Genomic DNA, 27,879 nt, shown 5'->3' on the forward strand with positions numbered 1-27,879 from the left:
TTATGTTGACAATGTGAAATGATTTGTGTTATTCCCACCACGCTGCTCCTTCAAATATGGTTTATTTTTTTCTAATTAGTGTGTATATCTTTTGAAACTACGAGACGTTCTGTTGTTCTACATTTGCAGAAAAAAACTATTACACTCTTCATTTTTGGTTTGGTTTGCAGAACTTGAGTGCGGGGTGTAGCCTCGTTTGGACAAGAAATGCAGATAACTTTTTTTTTTTTTTTTTTTTTTTTTTTTTTTTAACAGTTAAATCAAAGTTATACTAATGTAACCTACTTTTACATCAGCAACATGTAATAATAAAAACCTTTTAATTCTGCTATTGTCAAGCGTCATAGCTCGATGCAGACTCCTCCTCCGTTGCCTTAGAAACCAGGTACAGTAGCCAATCAGAGTGCGCAGGGGCGGGTGCTTCCGTGTTATGATTGTCCACTTCCTACTTAGTGCGCGATCGATAAACTGCAAAGAGCGTGTTCATACCGGATTACAATGGGAAAAAGTAGGACATTTAACAGAAATACGACATGCTGTTTAGAATACTTGGGTTTTGTTGAGTTTTGGTGATTTAGAGAGAGTTTAAGCACAAATAAAAGTTAAGAAAAGGGAAAACTCCGAAGGTGAAAGCTGCTCACAAGACTCGGACATGTGATCTGGATTAGAGTTCACGGGACACACACACACACACACACACAGACACAGACACAGACACAGCCCTGATGCTACAGCTGCTCTGAAAGGTGAGGACAGACTTTTATTGACAATCACACCACGCCAAAGGGCAAGATCTCCTGTTATACTGCAGGTTTAGGTAGGAAAAATACTCAATAATACTCAAATACTCAATTTACCTGAGAGCTTTTTTGCAAACGCACGTCAAAGTCTAATTTTTGCACCGTATTTACTTTAAGGTTTGATTAAAATTTGAGTATTATCTTTTAACTGGACATTTAGTGCTATCTGAAGTGAATTGAAGTTGCAAATGTCAAAACCTTTGTTGAAAATGAGTTTCCCTGTACCATGACATTTATTGCACACTTTTTTGAAACAACCTGTTCTTTGTCAACAGATTTGCACAATATTTTATGTTTTTTCTGTTTTAATTATGCACATTCTATAATCATATCATGTATATTCATATCCAAGGTGACAGAGTTTATATTATAATTTGCATAATTTCTTACTATACCAACTATGACAACCTTTTTATGCAAATTCTGGGGATAGTCTGTTTACTATAGGCCTAAGTTAGTCAAAGATAGAGTTTGGTCAATTGACTAGATATTAAGGATTCAAATAGTATACCACATTATGGCAACAGTAGCTCAGTTGGTAGGGCATTTGTCCACTGATCTGAAGGTCGGTGGTTCTCAAAATAAAAAATAAAATAAAAAAAACATCATTGGTTGAACAGTTAGATCCACTGACCCACTGGTTGTGTGATACAAGTTCCCACAGATGATGCTGTCATTGTGTCATCAGGTAAGACAACCCACGTTACCCCCAGTGACACTGGTGTGGAGTGTGTGTGTGAATGGTGAGTGCTTCCTTGTTGTATAGAGCTTTGAGTGACTTGAAGATGGAGTGCTGTATAAAATGTGACCATTACCATTATAGTAAAAGCCTAGAAACACTTTTTTGGGAAAATATCTTATAATCCTTTTTTTGTGACCTCATCTACTTTCAGCTTACAAGAAAAAACAGATGAGCTCTTTAATATCCTAGCCTCTGAACAAATGACTAAGAACTGGACCACTTCAACTGTGTAAGCGACCCCCGTTAAGTGAAAGATGGTGCACGTCTACAACTGTCACCCCTTTTCCTCACAGCAGATTGTCCAGGTACGTGCACAATAACAAGAAGCATGAGATATAAGGCCTTCACTGTTATATTAACATATTTTCTTCATATTTTGTGGATTAGGTGGAGCAGGAGCCTGGACTGGTCTGCTGTGGAAGTGGGGCTCTGTTCGTTGTGGCGACTGGAGGATGCAAGGTGAAATATTTGTCATCTTTGTAACTTGACAACAGTTAATCTGGATTTAAGTAATGAAAATGCAAGACTTTAACCTGGTTGTAAAAATAATAACATTCTGAATTGAAATTGTCTGGTAAAAACACACATTACAAGAATTCTTCTAGTTATAACATGCATTTGGACAATATTTACTCACACTGTGCATGTTTGAAGTATATGTTTTAATATTACAGGTGGATGCGTATAATCTGGAGCTGGAGGGCTGTCCTCTCATCTGTCGTTTCGCTACAATGGGAACGGTGAAGAGCATCCGCCACAGCAGCACAGGTAACAGGGCGTCACTGCTTTTATATTTGTATGTACATGTATATATGCATGTACAATATGAACTTTACTTCTATCACAGGGGACTATCTGGTGACCATAGAAGAAAAGAACGCTGCCACCTACCTCAGAGCCTACACCAACTGGCGCTACCAGGTACTTTTAAAATGGATTAAATTTTTTTTTTTTTTTATATATAGTGAGGAAAATAAATATTTGAACTATTTATTTGTATGATACAGCTGCAAATAAGTATTTGAAGACCTGAGAAAATCAATGTTAATATTTGGTACAGTAGCCTTTGTTTGCAATTACAGAGGTCAAACGTTTCCTGTAGTTTTTTCACCAGGTTTGCACACACTGCTGGAGGGATTTTGGCCCACTCCACACAGATCTTCTCTAGATCAGTCAGGTTTCTAGGATGTCGCTGAGAAACACAGAGTTTGAGCTCCCTCCAAAGATTTTCTATTGGGTTTAGGTCTGGAGACCTGCTAGGCCACGCCAGAACCTTGATGTGCTTCTTACAGAGCCACTCCTTGGTTCTCCTGGCTGTGTCATGTTGGAAGACCCAGCCTCGACCCATCTTCAATGCTCTAACTGAGGGAAAGAGGTTGTTCCATCTCACAATACATGGCCCCGGTCATCCTCTCCTTAATCCAGTGCAGTTGACCTGTCCCATGTGCAGAAAAACACCCCAAAGCCTGATGATTACCACCCCCATGCTTCACAGTAGGGATGGTGTTCTTGGGATGGTCCTCATCATTCTTCTTCCTCCAAACACAGTTAGTGGAATTATGACCAAAAAGTTCTATTTTGGTCTCATATGACCACATGACTTTCTCCCATGACTCCTCTGGATCATCCAAATGGTCATTGGTAAACTTGAGTCGGGCCTTGACATGTGCTGGTTTAAGGAGAGGAACTTTCCATGCCGTGCATGATTTCAAACCATGACGTCTCAGTGTATTACCAACAGTAACCTTGGAAACTGTGGTCCCAGCTTTTTTCAGGTCATTAACCAGCTCCTCCCATGTAGTTCTGGGCTGATTCCTCACCTTTGTCAGTCACAATTCTATCTGTTCAAATACTTATTTGCAGCTGTATCATACAAATAAATAGTTAACAAATCATACATTGTGATTTCTGGATTGTTCTTTTTAGATTATGTCTCTCACAGTGGACATGCACCTACGATGGAAATTTCAGACCCCTCCATGATTTCTAAGTGGGAGAACTTGCAAAATAGCAGGGTGTTCAAATACTTATTTTCCTCACTGTATATATATGTGTTGTTTTTTTATAGTACACAGACAAAACAAAAAAATAATAAAAACTTTGGAGAGTACATTTAAAAAAGAATTAATATAGAAGCACTTACACATTTAGACATTTATGGTTAGGTTAGCATTAGGCTTGTCATGAAAACAACATTTGAAGTGCTTTATATCACTGAAGTAAATATAGACAATAAACAAGACTAAAACCAGGGGTTGGACTTGATTTTTTTAAAAATCTATTAACTAAACGCTTTGTAATTATTTAATCTAAATTAATTACATAACAATATGTGCCTCACTCATTTACTCATTTTCTTCCTGAAGCCCGTCATTTGTTCAAGTTTATACTCTCTTGTTTGTCATCTGACCTGAACTGCTCCCGTCCACAGCTGCAGCAGTTTGTCTTCTCTCTGTCACATGTTTTGCATTTAAATGGTCTCGTAGGGTTGAGGTGCTTCTGTGATTTGCAAACTCTATTCTGCACAATTTGCAATAAATGACACCTTTGTCAGTACTTGCATTGGGTTGGTTTTGAATTGAAATTGAGTCCAGCAGACTCAGAGGCTTTCCTGCTCCACTGTTGTAGTCAGAACTGTGTGTGTCAGTATAATATATAATTGGCGTACCACGACATGCATGACAAACGTCTCGTGTTATTTGGCATGTAAATTGTGATAAAATGCATTCATATTTTTCATGTCTTATTTTCTTTGTAATTAATTAATCATTATGTCCCACCCCATATTAAAATCAAACCAAAAAGCAGAATTATCCCCAAAAAGTATTGTAAATTTCCAATATTATTAAAAAAATATGAATCGATCAGTTAGAAAATGCAACACTTAAGTTAAGTTGTTTGTGTCTATAATGAGTCACAAGTTGATATTTAAACCCTCCACAGCTCAAATCTAATCGTAGTACAACAAAAATAAATTTTAAAAAATGTACAAGGAAAAAATCCCCATGATAAATATTGACTCCCCAAAATTATTGTCTCATCTAGCATGTGTTGAACGATAATTGGATATTGGATAGTTTTTATAATGAGAGGCCTAGTTATTAGCATTTATTGCTCCCAAACACAGAGAGAAACATGCAAACTCCACAGAAAGGCCCAGGCAGATTGGGAATCAAACACAAAATCTCCTTGCTAGACAGTTTGAGTTGGAGTCATGTACAAGCACGTGTCCCATTCATCCAAAAACTTTCATTTTGTCTTCTTATGTGCATTAACGCAGGAAGTACATGTCCCATTACTCAGTCACTGCTTTTACATTCACATTTGCCTTCCCCATCATTTTTTTCACACAACATATGTACACAATCTGTAAGCAAATTTCAGTGCCAATTGTGCCTTGTTCTGGATTCATATCTTTGTTGTTGTTGTTCTTCAGGCAGAGGAGAAGGCCAGAGTGGGCGTGCGTTTGCTTGGGCACCTGTTACGTGGCGCGTCCCAGAGGGGTGGAGTCCAGATGGAGATCATTGAGATCCCGATGTCCGAGCGGCCGGTGGGTGTGGCCTGTTGCTCGGTAACTGGGGACCTGCTCGTCGCCTGTGAGAACACCCTGGTCCTGTTTAATCTGAAAAGACAAAACCAACAAAATGTGGTAAGACTGGATTTATCTTTAATTATTAATTGTTTAGATTTGTCCAGAGTAGGGCTGATTCATTATTGTGATTTTTCTGCCACTGTTTAGATATGATTAGGATTAATAATATAACAGGTTAGGATTCTGTTCAGAGTTTACACAAGACAGAAATATGAACTTACAAACTAATAATAGAATCTCATATCAGAACATGTTTGTGCAGAGTTAGCAGTTTTTATGTGAAATAGAACAGGATTTTTAGTTGTTTGTGCTGGAATCTGCAGTTACCTAAAAAATTGCAGCCTTTGCATTTGCTAATTGTGTCCATTCAAATTGTGATTTTGATTTAATCACGATTAATCTCACACCCCCATACCAGAGGCTATAATGACTTTATAAATGTCGGGATTGTGTCGTCATATTTAACCAACCGCATCATATTTACATGCATGTAAACAGTAGGGCTGGGTATCATTAAGAAGTTGCCGATACGATACATACCTCGATACACAGGCCATGATACGATACACATCTCGATACAGTGAGCTTTTGATTCGATACGATATATTTCAAGTTGATTCGATACGGTTCAATAAAAAATAAAGGTTAAATCATGGCTGTGATACTAAAAGTTTTTGTTAAGCCACTTCTTGTGCAAAGTTCATACGAAACACAAACATTTTAATCATCAAAACAGTGAAAATATCAAATGTGTCACATAAATGAATTTCCTTTCTCTAAACAAGCAACAAAACTGTGGCACTGTAACAAAATAATTTGGTTAAATATACCAAAAAATACTCATGGTGATATATCGATACAGCAGCCCACGGGATCGATACTGTATCATCACATTAATCGATACAATATATCGATATTTCAATATTTTTGCACACCCCTAGTAAACAGCATGTAAAGGTAAATAGTAAAATAGTTTTACTCAAATCTATCTTGACACTACTTTCTGATGTATTTTTAATAAATTAATTAGATATATGACGTTAAATCACATCTCTATTGTTGTGTAGGGTCCAAATCCTCAGAACTCCCAGAGTACAGCTCCGAGCAACCAGCAAACCTCCAGCCAAGGCCAAGGTACGTCTGGGGAACTGTTTTTAATACTTAGTTGTTGAATAAGTTTTTAAAAAGTTTGCAATTTCAGGAAGTGTTGCTGCTCTGGACTTCGACCGCTCTGTGATCCTGCATCTTTCTGCAATCAAACCAAAAAAGGTGATTATGTGAGAATTCTGGAATTGTGACACATTAAATGTCCTATATTACACAAAATGGACTCTTGTGAGCTTTAAGCCATGCTAGAATGCTGTTACCTCCTCAAGAACATACCTGGAGATTAATTTAGTCTCATTCACACATGTCTGAGTAATCCTTTAGTCTGTCTGCATCTCCAAAGCTCAAAATGCTCTGTTCCTCCTTGATGTCATGACGCAGTTTTAGTTAGTTTCGAGTTAGTAGAGTACCTTTTGTTGAGTAAAGATTGGTAATTCCACAGCTGAAATTATCCATCTGATTCTAGTGAAGATGTATGGGGTTTAAAACACAGTGGTTTACTTCATTTATTACCACATGACATCACAAGGTGGAAGAGAGTGTTTTCAGTTTGAGGGAAGAACTAAATGACATGATTTGTGTGTTAAATGTGTGAATGAAACAAAACAGCACTCTGAGTATGTTTCTGGTGAGGAAATCAAATTATAACATAGATTATAAAATAGCGTAACATGGGCCCTTTAAATTGTTACACAAAAACAAAGTGTATGTAATTCATATGTAGTTCATAAATCTGCATATGATAGTCCACATAGCTCACTGTTAGTTTTTTCTTTGTCTTTTGTCCTGCAGGTGGCGCTGTGTGCTGGTTACATCGCTCTGCAGTCTGAGCTGGAGGTGCTGGTGCTTAAACTGGAAGCTTCTAATGAGCCCACACCATCAGAAGAAACTCCAGACCAACTCAGATATGGTACTGGGAAAATCCTCCTCAGAAAAAAACAAAAAACTGTCTTATGTCGATCCTCTGTATGGGATGTCACTGTGGGCACCCTAAGATTTGGTCTTATATTCTCCTAAATGATAAAACTTTTCAGTACAGTTTTGTTTGTGTTTTCCCAGATGACGCTGAGGAGCAGACGGATTTCTTTGTTTTGCCCAGACACCAGGAGCTACTGGGAGACCGAGCTCAGAACTGTGAGATCCCCGTCACTGTGGAGAAGACGGGGCTGGAGGACAGAGGACAGTACACTGTGTCTTATGTCCTCTTTAGGTTTGTACTTTTTATGTGTTTTCACTTATTAAGAGGGACGGGACCAGTCACAATTTCCACAACACGAGACGAGGTACGAGATTGGGTCTGCGAGAACGAGAAGATGGGATTTTAACATTATTCTTAATACAGAAATTTCCCAATTCAGTTTGCAATTTGGCCTCACAATTTTTTATTTACTTGATTTTTTATTTACTTGATATTTTTATTTCCATTCTGGTATTGCTTTTTGAAACTTTAAGAGATGCAACTCACTCGCATGTAACCCTTTTTTGTCCAATCCAAATGTAAATACTTGGGGAAAAAAAGTCATAAGATCATTTTTTCTCATGTGTGGATAATCTTGTGGCAGTTTTGTCCCCGAAATTTTGTTGCACAAGGCCTTACCATTCCTACTTATTAGTGTTTTTGTTGATATATTTTGCATATTGGCATTTGTTTCACTTCACTGACTTCCAGTTTCTTTTAGTAACTGTTTACAACACTTGTTTTTGTTTGTTAAGGCCATTAAAGCTGCACTATGTAACATTGGTTGTGGGGGTTCTGTGACCTACTTGTTTTTGTGGATATGTTATTTCTTTGTTTAGAATGTCCCAAAGTCTAGAATGTAGTAAAGTTACCGGTCATATCTGCGGAGAAGCAAATGCACTCATATTAAGAATGGAAGTTTTTATGTTATTTTTATACACATAATTTAAATCCTATAACATTTTATTTGAATGTTCTATTATTTCACTGTTGATTTGAATGTTTTGTCTTTTGTAAATTGTGTTGATTTTATTGGACAGCTCTTTGGTAACTCTGAGTGTTTGATAACTAAATATAGACTGATATATATTCTATATTTTCTTGTGCAGGCGTTTCACTCCAGAGTTCTTCCAGGGCTGTAATGTGGAGGAGACTCAGATCCACTCACTGCAGCTGCAGCCTCTGTTTATCAGTGAGTCCTGCGTCCTCAACAACAGCTGTCCACATGAAGAAATAACAGAATCATCCTGACAAATTCAACATACTATAGAACTATCATGACAGTTTTGTCTTTTTACTAATAATGGTGTGATTATTTTAGATCAGAATCAGAATTTGAATTGTTGATTGAGTTGATGTGTCAGTTACAGAAGAAAAAGTGGAATATACACACACAATACAACATGCACATTATATTAATTACATGTAGCTCAATTTATGAATTTAGAAAGTATGTTTTAATAAAGATAATGACAATAATAGCTATGACGTTATCCTAATAATAAATGACCCTAATGATATGAAGAGTTGACAAAAAGTATATATAATGTTTGTATTAAAATGTCTGCACTGGTGTTTGTTTAGGAAACCAGGCGTTCCCAGTGGAGAGCCGTCCTGTGTGTTCTGTTTCTTCTCTCTGCCTAATGCTGGATACCTGTACAGTCTGAAGGGAGGCGTGGAGCTGCTGTCGAACTATCAGTATCCAGAGAAGGTCCTGGAAGCCGTCCTCACCGACCACCTGCTACATGTGGTCACCAGGTCCTAAATGAAGTCATGGTTGTATTACATTTGAAATGCAACAACAAAATATTAAGTGTTTGTTTGTTTGTTTTATTGTATATTGTAGGAGCGCTTTGCAGTGTTTTACTGTCCGCTGTGCAGCCCTGGGAGCCCGGGTGGAGGACCCGTACATTGACACCACCATGAAGGTAAAACAGGCTTATGTTAAACACTCACAGCTCATGGTTCTAGACTGTAAAATGTCATGGTGTGATCACACTAGACTTATCGACCAGAGCATGAACCTGAGCTGTACTTTTGTTAATTAATGAATCATGCATTTATATAGCGCTTTTCAAGACACCTGAAAAGCTTTACAGAAAATTGTTCATTCACTTCAAACTCGCAGTTGGTAAACTACTATTGTAGCCACAGCTGCCCTGAGGCAGACTGGTGAAAGCAAGGCTGCCAATCTGTGCCATCAGTCCCTCCGCACACCACCATCACACAGGCACATCACTTTCATACCAGGCAATGTGGTAAACGTCTTGCCTAAGGACACAGTGAGAGGTTTTTGCACTGGCCCCTCACTGTGGTACCTGTTATTCCCCGTAGTCTCCCATTCAAGTCCTGACCAGGCCCGGCCCTGGTAAGCTTCTGAGATCAGGCTTTGACAGGCTGGTACAAGTGTTATAGCACCAGTAACACCAGTGATACTCAGGTGTGTCACATGTCACACTGTGGCACAGAGGAGGGAAGAGCTCGTGTAAACACATTAGTGTTACTCCATTGACCATGTCAGGAGTGTTGATATTCCTCAAGGAAAATGTTGAGTTTATTTGTTTATTTAAATTGGACAGTGTATGATACCAGATTTAACTCAAATCCACTGAATGAACTTGAAACACCACCCCTGATTTGCACTTCTCTTGACAAAGGACTGTGGACGATGACAGACGTTTTGCATTCTCTTCTCATGTTTCTCTCGCTGCTCACAGGCTGGTATTTAATCCTCACATGTACTTTCAACTAACTTCAGCTTTAGCACTTCAGTGTGACATGTAAACAAATGCTTCATGATGATGGCACCTAGTGTGACTGCATTATTAAACCTGTATTGGTTATATAATACCTACATACATAATAACAGTACAAATCACCCTTTTACTTCCTGGGTAATGCAGCTCAGTCTCGATGTAGTGTGTTTGTCCTGTTGTGTGTGCAGGCATGTCCCCCGTGCAGCCTGGAGGTGTGCTCTCAGGATGCAGTCTTTTATCGGCCTCAGATCTGTGTGTGCTTATGGCAGCCAGGTTGTCCTCCTCTCTAGAGCCGACCCGGAAACACAAGAGGAGCCTGAGCGCCCCCCACAGCGCAGAGGCCTGTAAGACTCTCTTTGTTCACTATTTTATAGTGTTTTTTTTTTGTTTTTGTTTTTTTTATAATCAGTTAGTTCAGTTAATCTAAAACTAATTCTTACCTTAACTTGAGAGGATCGTGACTGAAATGTAACTTTTTAAATATTTAACACATTTTCATTTTAAGCTCCATGAAGACAAAAAATATCAAGATTTGAAGACATTGCTGTACTGTAGATTTCTTATCTTGGGATATGGGTATTTCTTCTGACAAAATTCTGATATGTTGTGCAGCCTTTAAAGGGGTATAAGGGTACTGTGTAACTTTTCTGGAGGAGGGTACACCACTTGCTTGTCACCATGGAGATGTAACTGCTTTGACAATCTGGCATTTCGCTATATTTTTTGAGACAAGCAGGTGGCGCCACCAGACCAGTTTTATATATTTTTTATCTACAGAGATGCGTCCTACCCTGAGTAAGACTATCAGGAAATAAACACCATACTGTGATAAATGCTATACTGCCATACAGAACATTCTAGGCTAAGTAATCAGATCTCCATGGAGACAGGCAGGTGGACTAAAGGTTAAGCAGTGGAGCTTTAACATTCATTTGCATCCTTCACTTTGTTGTGGTTTTTAGCGAGTTGAAAGAGAACGCCACGCTGGCTGGTATTTTCATGGCAGTGGGAATTGACCCCACAACCTCCCCAGCTCTGGAGAGCCTCCTGTCACGCCCCCTTTTGTAAGACAGACCCTCGAAGCCCCTCACGCCCCCCACGTCCCCGGTGTCACCTACAAACCAAGCTGCAAACTCAAACCAACAGTTATCAATTCCTTTTACTGAATAAATCCTTTAAACCGCTAAAATTCTGTAATGGAGCCAACTGGAGGCAAAAAGAATTATATCACAAGACATATTCTGTTATATCAGATCTAAATGTTAATAATTTTAAGCTGTTAAAACAAAAAACTAACCAAAACCGCCTTGAATTTTCATACTTTATCATTTATCTGTGGCTCAACCAGTTTGCTCCATTGAAATCACATTATGTTCCACTTCACTTTTACCTCTATTCCAAAACTTTTAATGTTTTTGTTTACAAATTTTCAGAGTATATTCATTTTTGTGCAGCTCAGTTTTAACGGTGACAGCCTTTCCCCATTAGCTCCTAACCGTAGTTTCTCTAACTCATCTTACCGTGTGGTGTGCAGTGTTTTAACTCAGTAACTAACATTTAGACAAAAAACAAAATGGAACATAAACATTGGGCATAACTGTAATAAATTATAACATTTATGAATATTTAAAAACCCACAAAACTCCTGCCATAATATTTTACAGCATCTGTTGTAAGAAAAAAGCTGACAAAAATGTACATGTTTCTATTACAACATTTAATTATTTATTTATTTGAGCAGTGGAAGGGTAAGTCAGACCTGCTTTTACTCCGTTGTTGACAAAACCCAAGCTCCATGTTTGGGCGAAGCGTCATATACACTCTTTATGTTCTCGATATTGATATTTTTTCTCTTGTTCTTCTCTTATTGTTTGACCTTTGACCTCAGGAGCAGGAAGTGGACCTCATCCACACCCAAAGAGCCCAGTGCTGTCGGACATGGCTGGAACATCTATGTGGTCAAATCTGTGCCCCCGATCGCCCTGTACCAGGAGATGGTAACTCACTCACGAATACACACACAATGAAACTGTATTTGTTGCCACAGGTGTGTTTCTTTTCTCAAAACAAGTAATTTTCCATTGTTCTGTTTTCAACTTTTCTACTCATTGCTTCCAATTCAACCCAATCCAGTTTTATTTGTAGAGCACATTTGACCAACGCAAAGTCTCCAAAGAGCTGCACAGAGTAGGCACAATATAAATTAACATATTAAATCAAATAAAACATAAAATAAATAAATAAGCAAGTAAATAAAAAAACAGAAAAAACAGCAAATAAAATAATTAAAAGACAGTCAGAGGAGCACACATTTGTCACGCCGTGTTAAAAGCCGGTGAGTAAAAGTGTGTCTTTAAACGAGACATAAAAGAATCGACTGAAGATGCGCTCTTACTGTGAGGGGGAGAGCGTTCTAAAGTTTGCTGCCACAGAAAAGTCCCGGTCACCCTAGGGTCACCCCGAGTCTCGTTTTTGGCACGACAAGTTGACCCTCAGACCTCAGCGTGCAAAGGAGTGTAGGGAACAATGAGGTCTTGCTTGCCAAGTAAAGGTTAGGGATGGGCCAATCAACTATAATAACATTTATTGTGATAAAAAGAGTAGACAATAATAAACAAAATAGTTTGTGGGACAAAAAAGCTTAACCATACAATTCTCTGCTAGATCAGTGTTTTCAGTTATAACAAAGTACATTATTATACCAGTTGTTTAAATATGGAACTTATTTATTATGATATTAAAATCAGAATTATTCAAATCCATAAACATTTTGAACTTTCAGCAACTTGAATAATTGTTGTGATATTATTATTAATCGCAATTATTTAGATTAGATTAGATTATTTATTTATCGTCCCCTGTCTACTAGAGGTTGACCACATCAATTTAATACAAATCAGATCTTTCACTAAAGCAGTGGACTGCAAACTTTACAACAAAGTACCAGTACCAGAAATGTTTTGTCTTTTGTAGTCCAACTAAATCGAAACCCAGACTATATCAGGTTAAAAGTAAAGCTACCCTAAAATGAGACTAAACCAGGCCCCTGTTAAATAAAACAAAATGAGTAAAAAACCCAAAGGAGGACAAAAAACATGAATCTTTATATCAAATAAATACTCAAACTACTACATGTGCCACCAGTACCTCCACACTTTGAGAGACACTGCTCTGATGCATTCAGACTGAGGATAATGAGTCATGTCTCATGACTGCTCTCTACAAATGCTCTCAGGGTTTGCAACTGTGGAATGACACACAATGTGACACCTTTAATATGACACACCTTTAATATTTACTATCTACTACTACAGCCAAGTACTACTACAGGCTGTTTGACCTGCCAGAACAAAACAAAATGTATTTAAAGAATCAGAACATCAACAAAACATTAGTTCAGTATCATTGGTTTGTTTGAGGAACATGCAGGTTTCTCAGTAAGTTATAATGCAACAGTAACTTTGTGCTCTAAAGAGGAGGAAGCGTTACACTTATACACGCCTTCCCTCAATTCTAGTCTAGATGTAAACCGCTGTTATTAGATTTAGCTGCTTTTGTATGTTCAGCATCATCAAATACAGTAGAGTCTCAAATACTGAAATTAAAAAGAGTAATTTCTATTTCAGCTTGAACTAATTGATAATCATATGCAGGTAACATTAAACTTGTGAACTGAATTATTCAACAAACCATGATAGTGTTTTAGATGCTTTGTTATAAAGGGAGTATTATACAAAAAACACTTGTTGAAGCATTCTACCATGTTACAATGTTGTTCCTTCATTAAAACAGAGCTGAAGAGGTTTTAGATGCCATCCATGCATGTTATTATAATTTAGAGACATTTATAAGTACAGTCTTATCCAAGGCTCAGCCCACGATCCTACAACACGCTCATTCAAGCCAGTTTTCCATAAATATACAAAAACATGATACAAAACAACACACTACAACATCTCAAAGCTGATCATTTGGACAGTTTCACCCCTGGAATTGCCAGTCACTACTAAATAAAACTTTAAGCTTGTTTTGAGCTCTATAGATGTAGACAGACTAATAGATGCATCAAGAATTTTGGACTTCCGGTCATTGCGCAATGCATACTGGGAAGGATTGTCCGAAAAAGTGAGCATCATACCACCATGTTTGTTTTCCGAGTGGGATGCATCTATTGACAAAGCCAGTTTTTTCTAGTCCTTTGAACCATATCACTTTTGTTTCTGATTTTGATATTGTCATATTTTAGTTTTGGGATTCGGACGTTGTAATTGTGATGTTGGATACTAACAGCGGAAAACAGCTTGAGAAATTTGTTTGTGAACTCCATAAATGCAGAAGGGAATCAGATGTGTGTGACTCAAACCTCTGTTTCCCTTCCCAACGGAATTAAAAAATAGTGAACGGTGAAGGCGATGGGAAGGATTGATCCACGGGAAGGACGAAAAAGGAAACATTTGACTGCCTAAATCATCCCGAGTTTGCAGTGAACATTTTGTATGTGGAGCGCCATCAAAGCAAAATCCCATTTGTTAAGCGAGAAGTGCAGAAGACAGAGCTCGCTCTTTCTTGTTCCTGTGACTTTACAGCAACATCATGTCTTGGTCTCTTTGCAGTGGAAGGTGTTTCTTGGTGAACAGCTGGTGCCTTTCGCTTTGGCGTTGACTTTTTAAATTTGTAACCGAGGTTGAGCGAGGGATCAGGATTTTGCTTTGATGGAGCTCCACATACAAAAGAAGGGAAACAGTTTGAACAGAGGTTTGCAGTCACACAGATCTGATTTCCTTTTGCATTTATGGAGTTCGCAAACAAACTTCTCGAGCCGTTTTGCGCTGTTAGAACATCCAACAACCACACAATTACGATGTCCGAATCCCAAAACTAAAATGACAATATCAGAACCAGAAACAAAAGTGATATGGTTCAAAAGACTAGAAAAAACTGGTTATGTCAATAGATACATCCCACTGGGAAAACAAACATGGCGGTTTGAGGCTCACTTTTTTTGAAAATCCTTCCCAGTACGAATTGTGCAATGACCAGAAGTCCGAAATTCTTGATGCATCTATAATAAAGAGTTACTCAAACATGTGTGAATGAAACAAAACACAACTGCAGGTCTGTTTTTGATGTGATACCAACATTATAACAGGACTTAAAGCTCACAAGAGTCAATTTTGGTCAATATAGGAACTTTAAGGTATACTGTATTTATTCATGTTTTGTGAGGGAAATAAATGTGTATTTTCTGCGTGTACCAGGTTGAATACAGCCAAAGCTACTCCGCAGCCAACCCTCAGGCCCAGAGCCTCAGACACCTGCTGAGCGAGGCCCACCTGCTGCTGAGGGCGTCTCTGCTCACCTGCCCTCACCTAGACACGGAGGGGCCAGAGGGAGGGGAGAGGGCGGAGCTAGAGGCCGCACTCCGAGAGAACTGTGCTCATCTGGGAGACTGTTTTAGCAGGTAACAATTACACTCAACAACATGAAACTACATGAAAAACTAGCGAAGGGAAAACATCTCACATCACAAGATCTCTAAAGATGCATGAGAAAAATTATTGTGAGAATTTTTCCTCATATTTTTACATTTGCCTTGGATAAAGAAAGGTTAACTTTGCTCAGTAACTCCTCTTAAGAAGCTGTAATTCTAAAAAGCAGTGCTACAAAGACAACAAAACTATAAAATGAAAGAAAACACAAAATTGTGAAGCCAAATTATGAACTCAATGGTACAATTTATTTATTAAAAATGATATCGATGTTCTCATGGACTGAATCTCATGACCTGTCTTGTCTCTATGAAAAATAGAACTCATTGATTTTTAACAGTTTGCAGTGGCCCTGCGTTGTTATTTACTTTCCTAACACATTTGTAACATTCTATTTATTAACCACAATGAGTTTATAACTCACTTTTCACAAGTAACTTTCAGAGGCCAGTACCTTTTAATACATGCAAAATCGGTTACAGACACTTTAAACTAGCTACTGTGTAAACAAATATGAGCTGAGACTTGAGAAGCTGCATTTGATTGTATTAGTGTGTTTTTTTAATGTCTTAATGTGCAGTTAATGTTTTGTTTTTTACCCCTAAATTATTCAGTGTTGTGTCCAATGATTTTCTCATTTATTTTATTTTTTATTTTTATTTTATTATGTTTTTACAAGAGGGTAGATTTTCATGGAGGTAAACTTGTATTGCTGATACTGTGGGAGGGAGGCAGAGGAGAACAATCCAAAACAGGAAACAAGTGCCTGTTTGTAGAGTAAGCCCCTTTCGACGCCAATATAAATTCTTGCTTCTCAGACCAGTATTTTCAGAACTATAAATGATTTCTGGATGTTAACTAAAATGTCTAAAGCTGAAATAACATTGTCTAAAAACTACACGTGTGTATCCTTGTTTATTTGACTATTATTGAGGAGTAAATGTTTGATTTATTGACTTCATGTACAGAATGTGAAGTTGTTTAAAGTGATAGTATGTAACTCTCTGGAGGTGAGAAGTCAACTTTATGATTCTCATGGAAATAAAAAGTTCAAACCATTCTCTTTTGAAATAGATATGTTTTATGCCATACTGTGGAATATTACAATCAAAAGAACAACATTTCCATGGACACAAGTAGGAGAAGGGCGTCCTCCAGGCCAGAGCCGAATATAAAAGAGTCACGTTTTGATGCAAACACGTTGTATTTAGCTTCATTATTCAGTAATTTGCCTCACAGCCTCAGGTAATCCCAATTTGAATTTTCCAGGAATGTTGCGTCACTGGTCGAAACCCAGCAGTTTTAAATTATTATCATAACATCTAAATTAAAATGAAAACATGTACAATTCAAATGTTAACTGAATCCTGATATCACAAAGTACCAAATGTAAACTTCTGATTGTTTGTAACTTTCCTCTAATCTGTTTCTAATGATACTTCAGGTTGCCCACTATAATGTAATGATATGTTAACTTTTATCTATGTAAAAGAGCCTGATTTGACTGTGTTGTCCTTGGCTCATCCTTTATTCTCTTTATAGATAAACACAATGCAAATCAAATAGACCAGTTTGCATAGTTGACACAGATCTGCAGACAGTGTGGAGCCTGAAGAGGAGAGTCTGATTTTGACTTTGTTGATGATGTTCTCAAAAGAAATCCTCCTTCTTTTTACAGTGTGTGAGGACAAAATGGCTTCAGATCAAACAGTGCCATTATTGTATCTATATACAATAGATATAGATAAACAATAGATAATAGTTGTATCTATACTGAGGCATAGAATTGAGGGATTTGACCCTCAACAGCTCAAATCTTTTCATAGTACAGAACAATGACAACAATGTACCATGATAGATATTGACCCCCCAAATGATGTGTCATGTATTGAACGATAAGTTGACAGTGGTTATCGTGAGTGGATTACTCTTCTTGCTATCCTCTTTGCTCATTTTGTAAGGAGTACATACATTTTGTTTAAAAGGGCACGTGGCTGTGCCTAATGCAGATTTTATTTGTTTGTTTTCAGGGGTAATCAGAAGGACTGTCACCTGGCGCTGCCTTATTACAGAATGTCCGGTTTGTCCATCCCAGAGGTTATGGCCCGAAATCTGCCGCGTCCAGGCAGCTCCTACGGCCCCGGGTTCCTCTTCTACCTCAAGCATCACCTCCTGGAGGAGACACAGCAAACTCTCGAACAGGTGAAAATGATAAATGACAACTGTTTTAATCTTATTATAAATGTGCTCTATGTGACTTTTATAGTGGTGGGTTTGACACGGTGCCTGCAATGATATGTTATGGTTTTGCATTTGTGGTATTTTTTTTATTATTTTTTTTAACTACAAAACACCCATCATTGAATAAAGCCATACAGTGTAACATTTTAGACAAAGAAATAACATCTCCATGGAAACAAGCAGGTGTCTGACATCTGTCAAAAAGTTGTAGACTCAAATAGATCTAAATATTAATTAACCTAAAACTAAACTGGATATAATTCATATAATATTCAGTAAGTAAAATGTTCTTTAAAAAGTCACATAGACTGGATATTTAGTTCACTGGAGAGGACGAGTCCTATCGTCATTTTGACTTTCCAAAATATCATGAAATGTGCAAATAGATTTAAAATGTGTTTTTTTTTTTATTTAATAAAAAATATATATATGTAAATGCAGGATGCTGCAGATGAGGTCATCGACATTTTCAGCCAATCAGAGCCCTCGCAGCTGGTGGGTGTGTGCACCAGCCCCATCATGGTCCACATGAGCCCGGCCCGGACCCTGGCAATTCTCGGGCTTCTGGAGGAAAGCACGGGCGTTTCAGTCACTCTCACCATTGCCATGGCAACATTAGCCCTGAGACTAGGCGACAGGGGGCAGTACAGGACCCTGATGGACAGACACTCTGAGGTGAGGGGAAAAACATTTAATACTATGTCTATTTATTTTACACCATATAAGCATTAAAACATTGAAATCAGGATTCAGTGCTCAGAAAACTTCTATTTTTTACACCTACCCCATATCTCTGCCCCCTCCTCTGTACTGATTATTACACATTTCAGACTGCGGGTCATACATGTAGGGTTAAAAAAAATGAAAATCTTCATAATTTGAAATCTTCTGCTTGTTATTGTTTTTCACTATGAATAGACAGGGTGCTCAGAGCAAGGATGCACATTTTTATATGTTAGTACAATAAACACAACCAAAATGAATGAATAAATAAAAACATGATTTTAGTTTATCTAATTTTTGGTTGAAAAGTTACATACTGTTATGACGTGTTTCTTATTCAAATGGTGTCTGTATGTTATAGCTTAATACTAAATGCACTAAAAATAGCTTAATACAGTATGTCCTCTTAAACTATGTCCAGATATTGTTGCTTTTATATATTGATCGTTGTTTCTTCTAGATGTTGCTGGTGTATGGGTTCATAGAGGAGCCCCGGCTGCTCTTACATGGATCTGGAGGGGCCCATCATGCTCTGGTAGAACCCACAGCTCTGGCTTCGGAGCTGGGTCGCTCTCAGCCCGGGCTCCTGGTGGCAGCTCTGGTGGCTCTGCACGAAAACAACAAACTCAAACTGGAGCAGGCCGACCATGTGTTCAAGGTGTGGAAATATGGTTTAGAGTCACCAGCAGATAGTAAATGGTAGAGTAAATAGATATGGGATATTAAAGGTGCTGTACCAAACCCTTTTAAATTACCTTTTTAAAGGACTTCCATCAATCCATACATATTTCCCACTTTCCTAATGTATCACCAGCATACTAATTGTGATGAGTTTATAAGGCTTTTTTCACAACTCACAGTACAATATTTCTTGCAGTATTTTGAAGAATTGAATTATAGATCGACCTCTGCTGACAGCTGCGTGTGTGTGTGTGTGTGTATGTGTGTGTATGCGTGCTCGTGTCTATATGTTTGTGTGTGTGTGTGTCTGCGTGTGTGTCTGTGTGTAGGAGCTGGGCTGTGAGAGGTGTCTGCAGGTGGACTTCTGGGAGGGGATGCTGATGGCTTCTTCTCAGGAGGCTGTGATCCAGGAGCTTCTGTTCAGAGTGTCCTCCATTTACATCGAGAGACTCACTCACACCAACCCCGACCCCAAACTGCCCCACTCCGGCCTGGGCAAGAGGTCCCTGAAGAGCGCCGATGACCTGGTACTCTGCCTCTATCTCACGTGACAGCTCTTAAACTGATCCAAATGATTTTAAATGTCTAAATATTTATATTAACTTTAGATCGGCTCCTGTTCCCACTATGGGGCGCTGTATCCCTGGCTCACTGTCCTCTGCCCTATTCATATCACCAACTCTCAACACCAGGAGGCGCTGCAAAAACTTCAGGTAATTAGTTTGGAGTTTATTGTACACAATGTTGTATGCATCTCTGTTTTCATAAATCTTAATTATATCTCAAGTAATTAATTACTTAATTAATTAATATAAAATTATTGTAAAGACATTCTAAATTGTAAACACACAAATAATATCAACACTTTAAACCACGGGTGTATATTGAAGCATACTGGGAAGCATACGGGAAGTATATTGAAACCACGGAATACAGGAAATACAGGAAAGTTGAGTGAATCAGTCAAAATGTTGCATTTGACGTAGGTCTGACTGAGACATCACAAAATGAGACACTGTAAAATGTTTGGCATTTTAGTTATTGGCAGCAGAATTTTTCAAAATGGGCAGTTTGGTTCATTTTGTCAATTTTGCAGGAAGCCTGAGGGCTAACACAAATTGTTTTCAGGGCCACATTTGGCCCCTGCACTCTAGTGTTGACACCGCTGCTTTAAACTACTGACCTCCTCTTTTATAGCTTTAAGAAATATGGTATATGTCTCAATATTGATGTATCTATTTTTGTGTTTTTATTTCTTATTTCTTATTTTATTTATTTGTAAAGGGACAGTACATATTAATGAACATTAAAAATGTAAATATGCAAAGATTATAGCCAACGTGGCTAATTTCCATCTTCAGTCCCTCAGCAGGTTGATGCAAAATCTTCTATAGGATGAGGAAAAGTACAGCAACAATCACACAAAAGTACACAACACCAGCACACTCACTATACACACAATTAGTTTCAAACAGTTCATTTGAAGTTCAAAGTCAGAAGTTTAAGAATTAAGTCAAGAGTTAAACCAACAACCCCTCAAAGTAAAAGAAAATATAAATTGGTTAAACATGGTGATATATTTGACCATTGAGTAACCACTGTTTTAAAGCTTTAGAAATGCTGCCAATGTTGAAAGATCTCGTATATGAGCAGGCACTGTGTTCCATGTTTGAGCTGCTCGATAAGCAAAAGAGACTTGTATATATTGCATTATTATATTGCACTTATCCACTAACATCTGCTTTTTTGTATAAAAGTACAAGTACCACAGCATATCTAACTTTACATGATTACATTGCACCTCTTTAACCTTTTACATTATATTTTCTCTGTCCCTCAGTCTCTCCTGTGTGGCCCCTCTCTCTCCATCCCCTCGGTCGTGCCTCTTCTGGAGCAGATCTCAGAGGAGACACTGTGGGGCTTCAGCCTGCACCTGCTCTGTGCCACCAGGAGGGGGCACTACAACAGCAGCATTGAGAAACTGCTGGACCGCTGCCCTCAAGCCATCATCGCCTACGCCAACCACCACCTGCAGGACAGACACATGGTGAGGGGGCATTTTTGTTTCATTTCATCTTATTATTAACTTGGTAATAATAAAGCAAAGTTAAGTCTTCCAGACTGAATTTAAGATGATTCAATTTGTGTTTTAAGGAAATGAATGCTTTTTTCAGTCTCTGCTGGCATTCGTTGATACTGGTGTCAAATACTTTATTATAACTGAAAAAAACTGGATCTGTGCATCTGTACGGCTTTATAGGAAAAGAAATTCTGGGTTAGTTAAAGGTGCACTGTGTAACTTTTCTGAAGGGCCCTTCAAAAATTTTCTCCTTAGAGAAGTTATTGCTTTGTCTGGAATGTTTCACAGTATGGTATTAAACTTTTCTATCTTCATGGAGACCAAACCAGACCAAGTTACAGGTCAGATCTGTGGAGAGGCGACCCTCTCACAGCCAGAAAACAAACAGTATTTTTGAGCTATGAAAATCACCTTAAATATAAGGTAGAGCTGTTTAATGTCACACTGTGGAACATTCCAGACAGAGCAATGACATCTCCATGGAAACAAGCAGGTGACAGACCCCAACCTAAAAAGTTAGTCAGTGCACCTTTAAATATTCAACATGGGTAGCATCACAACATGTCATGTTTAAGACAGATAAGAGCAGCTACACTGAATTTGTTCAAATGAAGCTTTTCTTGTAATAGAAAAAGTGAATGGGTTTAGTCAATAATAGAAATGATCAGATTCAACATTTGTGAATTTACATTTGTCATATTTCATGGTAAAGCACGATGTAATCAATGGGAAGATCTGTCTCTTCCTTCCATCTGGGAGAATGACATCATCACATTCTAGAATTTGAAAACCATCAATTTGGAGCATATTTTTGTACAAAACAGTAATAGAAATAGTAATGCTTCTGTTTAGTGCTGTCATAATATGAACATTTCAAACTCAATTTCAATACTAAGGAATAGACTCAGTACTCAATACTGATTTCTGTACCATGATGATAATGAGAGCCTCTGTCACAAAAGTTGCACAATGCACCTTTAATCTTACACATTAATCTATAAATAGACATAATTTCTCACTTTTTCCATGGAGCATGGATTAGCTAACCATTGCTTTATTGTTTTTGGCGGAAAAAGAAAAGTTAAAGTTACACATTAACCAGTAAATAAAGTAAAACCTTTTTTCCTAGGTAAATTTGATGGAATGTTTTGGTCTTTGTTTATTGTTCATTTGGTATGTCTCACCCTTTTTTCTGTTGGCACACCTTTTACTGGCATCACAAAGATTAATCCAAGGTTTAACCCATATAGTAATGAGGATTATGCATTATGAACACACAGAACTCACACTCAGACACTGAGTCACTGACAATCAATCACTCACTAAAACATTAATTAGAACGTTACATTAATTAGAACATTAATTAGAACGGTATGTTCACACTTGCATTTGTTTGGTCCTACTTTGTTAGGTAGGTAGGTCCTAAGGTAGATTTGATTTAGTCCTGCTCTAGTCCTGTTCTTGTCCTGGTCTGGTCCAGGTTTAGTTCTGGGTTTAGTCCGTGTTTAGACACATTTTTGATAGTGCTAATGTGAATGATCTCTTAATCTTCCAGGACTAAATAAACACAATGGGAATTTTTTTTTTTTTTTTTTTAATTATTATTATTATTTAAAGGTAGACCATGTAACTTTCTGTAGGTGTCACCTGCATGATTCAGTGGGAATATAAAGTTTAAACTCCTTTGGAACAGTCTCCATGGAGATGGGGGAATACTGAGGAATATTATAGTCAAAGGAACATCACTTCCATTGAAGAGAGTCAGGTTTGTGGAGATGCGAGACCCCTCACATTAAGGACACATAATTTTTAATTTAATAAACACAACGGTCTGTGTCTGTAGTCTGTGTTTTGGCTAAAAAGTTACATACTGTAGCTTTTAAAGTGGTTGTTTTACTCAAATACAGTATGTCTATTAACCTCAGATTTGCTTTATGATTGTAACTAGAGCTATTTAAAGAATACACGCACGTCCATGTTGACACTGATACCAACTGGGCATGCTCAGACATGCCCTCTATTGTCTGCACTGAATTTTTCCATTTAAATGTCACATTGTTCTTGACTGTGAGCCACCTGTGACCAACGACGTCGTCTCTGAACCACACAAAGGCATTTCACCTCTGCACAAATATGAGGAAGTGAGTTTCCAGTAATACAACCCACACACGCCAGACAGGTATTAGGATTTAAAGGTGCTGTGCCTGATTTTTACTATCACTTCAACCACTAGCATGTTAACAATGCACTTCCTGATTCCTGGACAATAAAAACTCTTTATAATGAGATGCAGAAGTACACAGCAGACATATTTTGACCTCAAGAGCTGCGTATTGGTAGTTGTCAGATTCTAGAATGTGATGATGTCAGACTCCCAGATGGGGGCAAGAGCCACATTTTCCTGTTGATCACTTTGTACTTTGCCACGAAATATCCAAAAGTTAAATGCACAATTTTCGATCTGAGTGACTAGACCCAAGAACTCACTATGTTACAAAAAAAATCTGAATTAATACAATGAATATACTTCTGAGCTGCCCCATCTGCATTAGTATTATATTATTGGCCTATAGAATGTTGGGATGTCATCTGAAACCACCAATAAAATATATTATAATTATATAATTTTACTCAAATACATGGGGAAAAAAATCTGGTACAGAGTTTGTATGTATGGTCTGTTTATTTATTTCTTATTTGATTGGAATGCCCCTTGAGATGTGCATTTTGTTTTTGAGGGGTCCAAACAACACAAAACATTAGTAATACATAGAAGTGTAATGGTACAAAAGTCACGGTTCAGTATGTACTTCGGTTTTAAGGTCACGGTTTGGTTCATTTTCGGTACAGTATGGGAACAAAATGCAAAACCATTTGCTTGTTGTTTATTTGTGTGCTTATTAAACCAACAATTTGTTTTAACATTATACAAATGGAAAAATAAAATAAATGCAAAGTGCTGCTTGGAAATACTAATAAGTGAAGAAAAATATTCTCAATTAAGCAACAAATGTATGACATATTATACAAAATACATTCCTTATAAACAGTAAACAAAACGTTTCAAAAAGTCAAGTGCAGCACTAACAGTTCCAGCATGAACTTTTTCTCAATCTTCATATTTTTGACCAGAAAAAACAACTTGTCCACACTGTCTGCAGTAAGTGCAGATCTGCTGCTGTTACAACGTCCCCAGCGTTTGAAAATACACTTTCACTTGGGGCAGAAGTCGTGGGCTCAGAGATTCCGTGCCCACGAAAGGCAAAAGTGAGGATAGCAGCGCAACAACCATAGTTTCGAAGGGACGTAGTCAAGACAGGGGACAATTGTTGTCAAAACGGCCGGCCTAACTATAAAGCGCTGTGAGAAACACTGCCCCAGTCATGGACGAGTTTCCTTGTGAATATTAAAGAGCCAAGCCTCCGTGCAGCTGCACATGTTGTGGCCGAATGTAAACACACACAAATTGCGCAAACGCAATTGTTCACAGCCCTGTACCAAACTGAACATCTTGTACTGAAAAGGTTCGGCATGAATACATGAACCATTGCACCCGTTATACACAATACAATGCAGTACAATACAACACAATACAATAAACAGAATACAGATTTACAGGTTCACATTATGAAACTGTTTGTTTACATACTAGTTTAAATAAATTGGTAATTTTTGACTTATTTGTAATATTATGACCAAAACAGAATAACTAATAATTAATTGGGATCAAAACTTTGACTAAATGTAAAGATACTGTCTTCAAATATTCATAAAATAACAGACAAGACAAGTGGAGACAAAACATTTAGGAACTACATTCTGCACTGATACAGGTCTAGAACAATACCAAACCAGGTCTATGATCAGGATTAAACTGGGTTAAACCATGACCAAACTAGGGCAACTGTGAACACACCTTAAACTGTAGGCCTAATAATAGAAACGGTTCAAAACTGGAGCTCAAACAAGTTTATTTTACCCACACTACCAATTAAGAGACACACCCTGTCATTCAGTGTTCCTTTTCTTAATGTTTACTTTATAATGATCTTTTCTTCATGTTTACTCATTTCTACATTCTGTATCCACACAGAAGACATCATATGTATGTAGCAAAGAAAAAAGTGAACTCAACTACATATATATATTTTTAAATATTCAATTCCACCCTGTGCTTTCTGTGGTCACCCTTCGTCTTCCAGGTTGGATCCATAGCAAAAGAAAAATTCTGTTCTGTAACTGCTCACAGCTCATCCAAACAGCTTCTTCAGTTCTGGTCAGACGCTGGTGGACACTTCCTTATATCTGTCTGCAGGGAGGAGCTAACTACACTGACACTACTCTGAAACTAACACATATTTCACTAGCTAGGACCACGCCAACGACAACATAGTGCGAAGTAGTTTATTGATAATGTACAAAGCGAGGCAAAGATGGCTGGGTTGAGACTATGGGTGGGGGCTCCGTCTCAATCTACAATTGGCCCAGCCGGAACGGGACCCCCCTTGTAGGGGTCTTATGACTGAAAGACAAAATAGGGGATGGGAGGGTGGGGTCGAGTTCACCAAGACAAACTGGGATGATGGGAAAGGCTGCTACATATAGGCTTCTGGGAAATTAGAGGCGTGGTCGAGGTGAGTTGTGGTTCGCCGGTGAGAGGAGAGGGCGGCTGAGGCGTGGTCCTGCTCCTGAATCTCAGTTAATCGTATTAACTACATTTGTTTACAGTTTCTGTTTGAGTCATATTAGAATAATCCTTCAGGCAGTGCTCCAAGCAAAGGGTGGATATATATAAAGAAAAAGTAATAATTACATTCATCAGGGTTATTTTGAGTTTATTTTTTTGTACCCTACATTCCAAACATGTCCATTCATACTTTTGATGCCTTCAGTTAGAATCTACAAACTGTAAACAATCCTGGAAATCAAGAAGAAAAACTAATTAAGAAGTGTGTCCAGACTTTTGACTTGTAGTGTAATATGTAATTAAATATTTTTACTTTTACTTTTCATTTTTTTAATTTTCTAATTTTATTTTATTTTTTTTATCATTTATTTTTTGCAGGCATTGTGGTGGCAGAAACTTTTGCCAGAGCTTTGTAACCGAACCAGAGCGGCCATGGACAACAGCATCCTACTGGCTGCTCTACAAGGTACTGTCACATTTAAATGAATGAAGTATAATATGTTCAAGAAATGCAAATCAAAACATTAACAACAGTTTATATTGACCTATGACATTTGTTCTAATCCAACTGTACCGATTCAAGATGGTGATGATAACTGTAGTCCCCCCCCCCCCATTTTTGTAATGAAAACTGAATGAAAATCTGTTTCCGTGACAATAGAGACACTAGTGGTGGTTTCCATGGAGACAAGTCCGACGGAGTTCCTGGAGCTGATCCCAGACGATGGCACGGCGGCGTACTTTGTCCCTCACCTGCTCACCTGCAGCCAGAGGCACCTCACCGCCTGAACTCACCTGCACCCAAAGGACCCTCACCCGAAATACACTTGCACCCAGAGGCCCCTAAACACAACTGCACCCAAAGGCACCTGTACACACCTGTCACTAGAGGCCTCTCACCTGAGCACATCTGCACAGAAAGGCCCCGTGAAATCACCTGCAGCAAGAGGAACCTCACTGCCTGAACTCACCTGCAGCTGGAAGCACATCACCTGAACACAGACAGACAGAGGCCCTTCAAATGCTGGAGCACACCTGCACCTATGGGCCACATGAACACACCTGCAGCTGGAGGAACCTCACCGCTTGAACTCACCTGCACCCAGAGACCTCAGACTCAGAATGCATTTGTCATTTCAGTAAATACACGGAAACGAAACTCTGTCCAAAATATTGTCAGTGTTAAATCAGTGCAGACTAACAACCCCCACCCAGCCCAACCCCAGTCTTGACTTCAACACCTGAACACACCTGCATCCAGAAGCCCCTGTACACATCTGCACTGAACTCACCTGCTCTATACACACATGAACTTTTATTTTGTGTTCATGAACCAAGTCAAATGCATGTGCTGTTGTATTTATTTGCGTTGAAGTCACCAGTGAATGACAGTGTTACATAAAACAATAAAATGCTAAAATTCAGAAACTATGATAGCTGTTGTTATTAGTAATTATACCTGCAAAGTTTTAGTACCAATGTTAAATTACTAGACGCCCCTGAATGTCCCGTAGCTCCCTGTTCGCACCAATTTGGTTCTATGACTTGCTGTAGACAAATCTCGATTTGAACTTTTTTTTTTTTTTTTTATTCAAACTTCTTTGTGTCTGTGTAAACATGTGGTGACACAGAAAGTGTTCAGGAAGTGAGTTTATAAACTTCATACACCTTCACTAGAATCATTTAGATAATTTCATCCCTGGAATTGCCAATCTCTATTGAACAAACGGTAAAAGGAGCTCTTAACTTGAAAACTACAACTTTATGACATCACAAAGTGGAACAAAGCCCTTAGAGCTTTGGCAGTGTTGACAGACTGATGATAAAGAATTACTCAAACATGTGTGAATCAAACAAAACACAACTCCAGCTCTGTTTATGAGGTAACAGCATTAGAACATAAAAGCTCACAGGAGTCCATTTCCTGTTAACAGAACTTCCTTCTATAACTCGGTGTATGGTTTTCATCTTCATTTCATTTCAAAGTAAAAACTTCCCTCCAGTAATTGTGATTACTTTATGA

General features: G+C 38.1%; 1 protein-coding gene across 1 annotated transcript; it reads left to right on the forward strand.

Annotated features, from left to right (window-relative positions):
• The first annotated feature begins 423 nt into the window (after positions 1-423).
• hps3 (HPS3 biogenesis of lysosomal organelles complex 2 subunit 1) lies at positions 424-27,284 on the forward strand. The gene is given in 26 exon segments (XM_055164922.1): positions 424-746; positions 1,694-1,847; positions 1,930-2,001; positions 2,217-2,310; positions 2,390-2,463; positions 4,979-5,191; positions 6,202-6,268; positions 6,336-6,403; positions 7,034-7,151; positions 7,301-7,451; positions 8,309-8,400; positions 8,792-8,957; positions 9,046-9,127; positions 10,144-10,166; positions 10,168-10,299; positions 10,918-11,019; positions 11,844-11,952; positions 15,214-15,416; positions 17,475-17,646; positions 18,127-18,360; positions 18,869-19,066; positions 19,419-19,616; positions 19,698-19,802; positions 20,930-21,136; positions 26,235-26,322; positions 26,518-27,284. Coding segments are annotated over 25 exon segments (3,147 nt in total). The 5' UTR covers positions 424-746; positions 1,694-1,796; the 3' UTR covers positions 26,646-27,284.
• The last annotated feature ends 595 nt before the right edge of the window (positions 27,285-27,879 follow it).

This window comes from Boleophthalmus pectinirostris, unplaced genomic scaffold (genome assembly GCF_026225935.1).
Source record: "Boleophthalmus pectinirostris isolate CB_2022bp ecotype Guang Dong unplaced genomic scaffold, ASM2622593v1 HiC_scaffold_7, whole genome shotgun sequence".
Taxonomy (NCBI): Eukaryota; Metazoa; Chordata; class Actinopteri; order Gobiiformes; family Gobiidae; genus Boleophthalmus; species Boleophthalmus pectinirostris.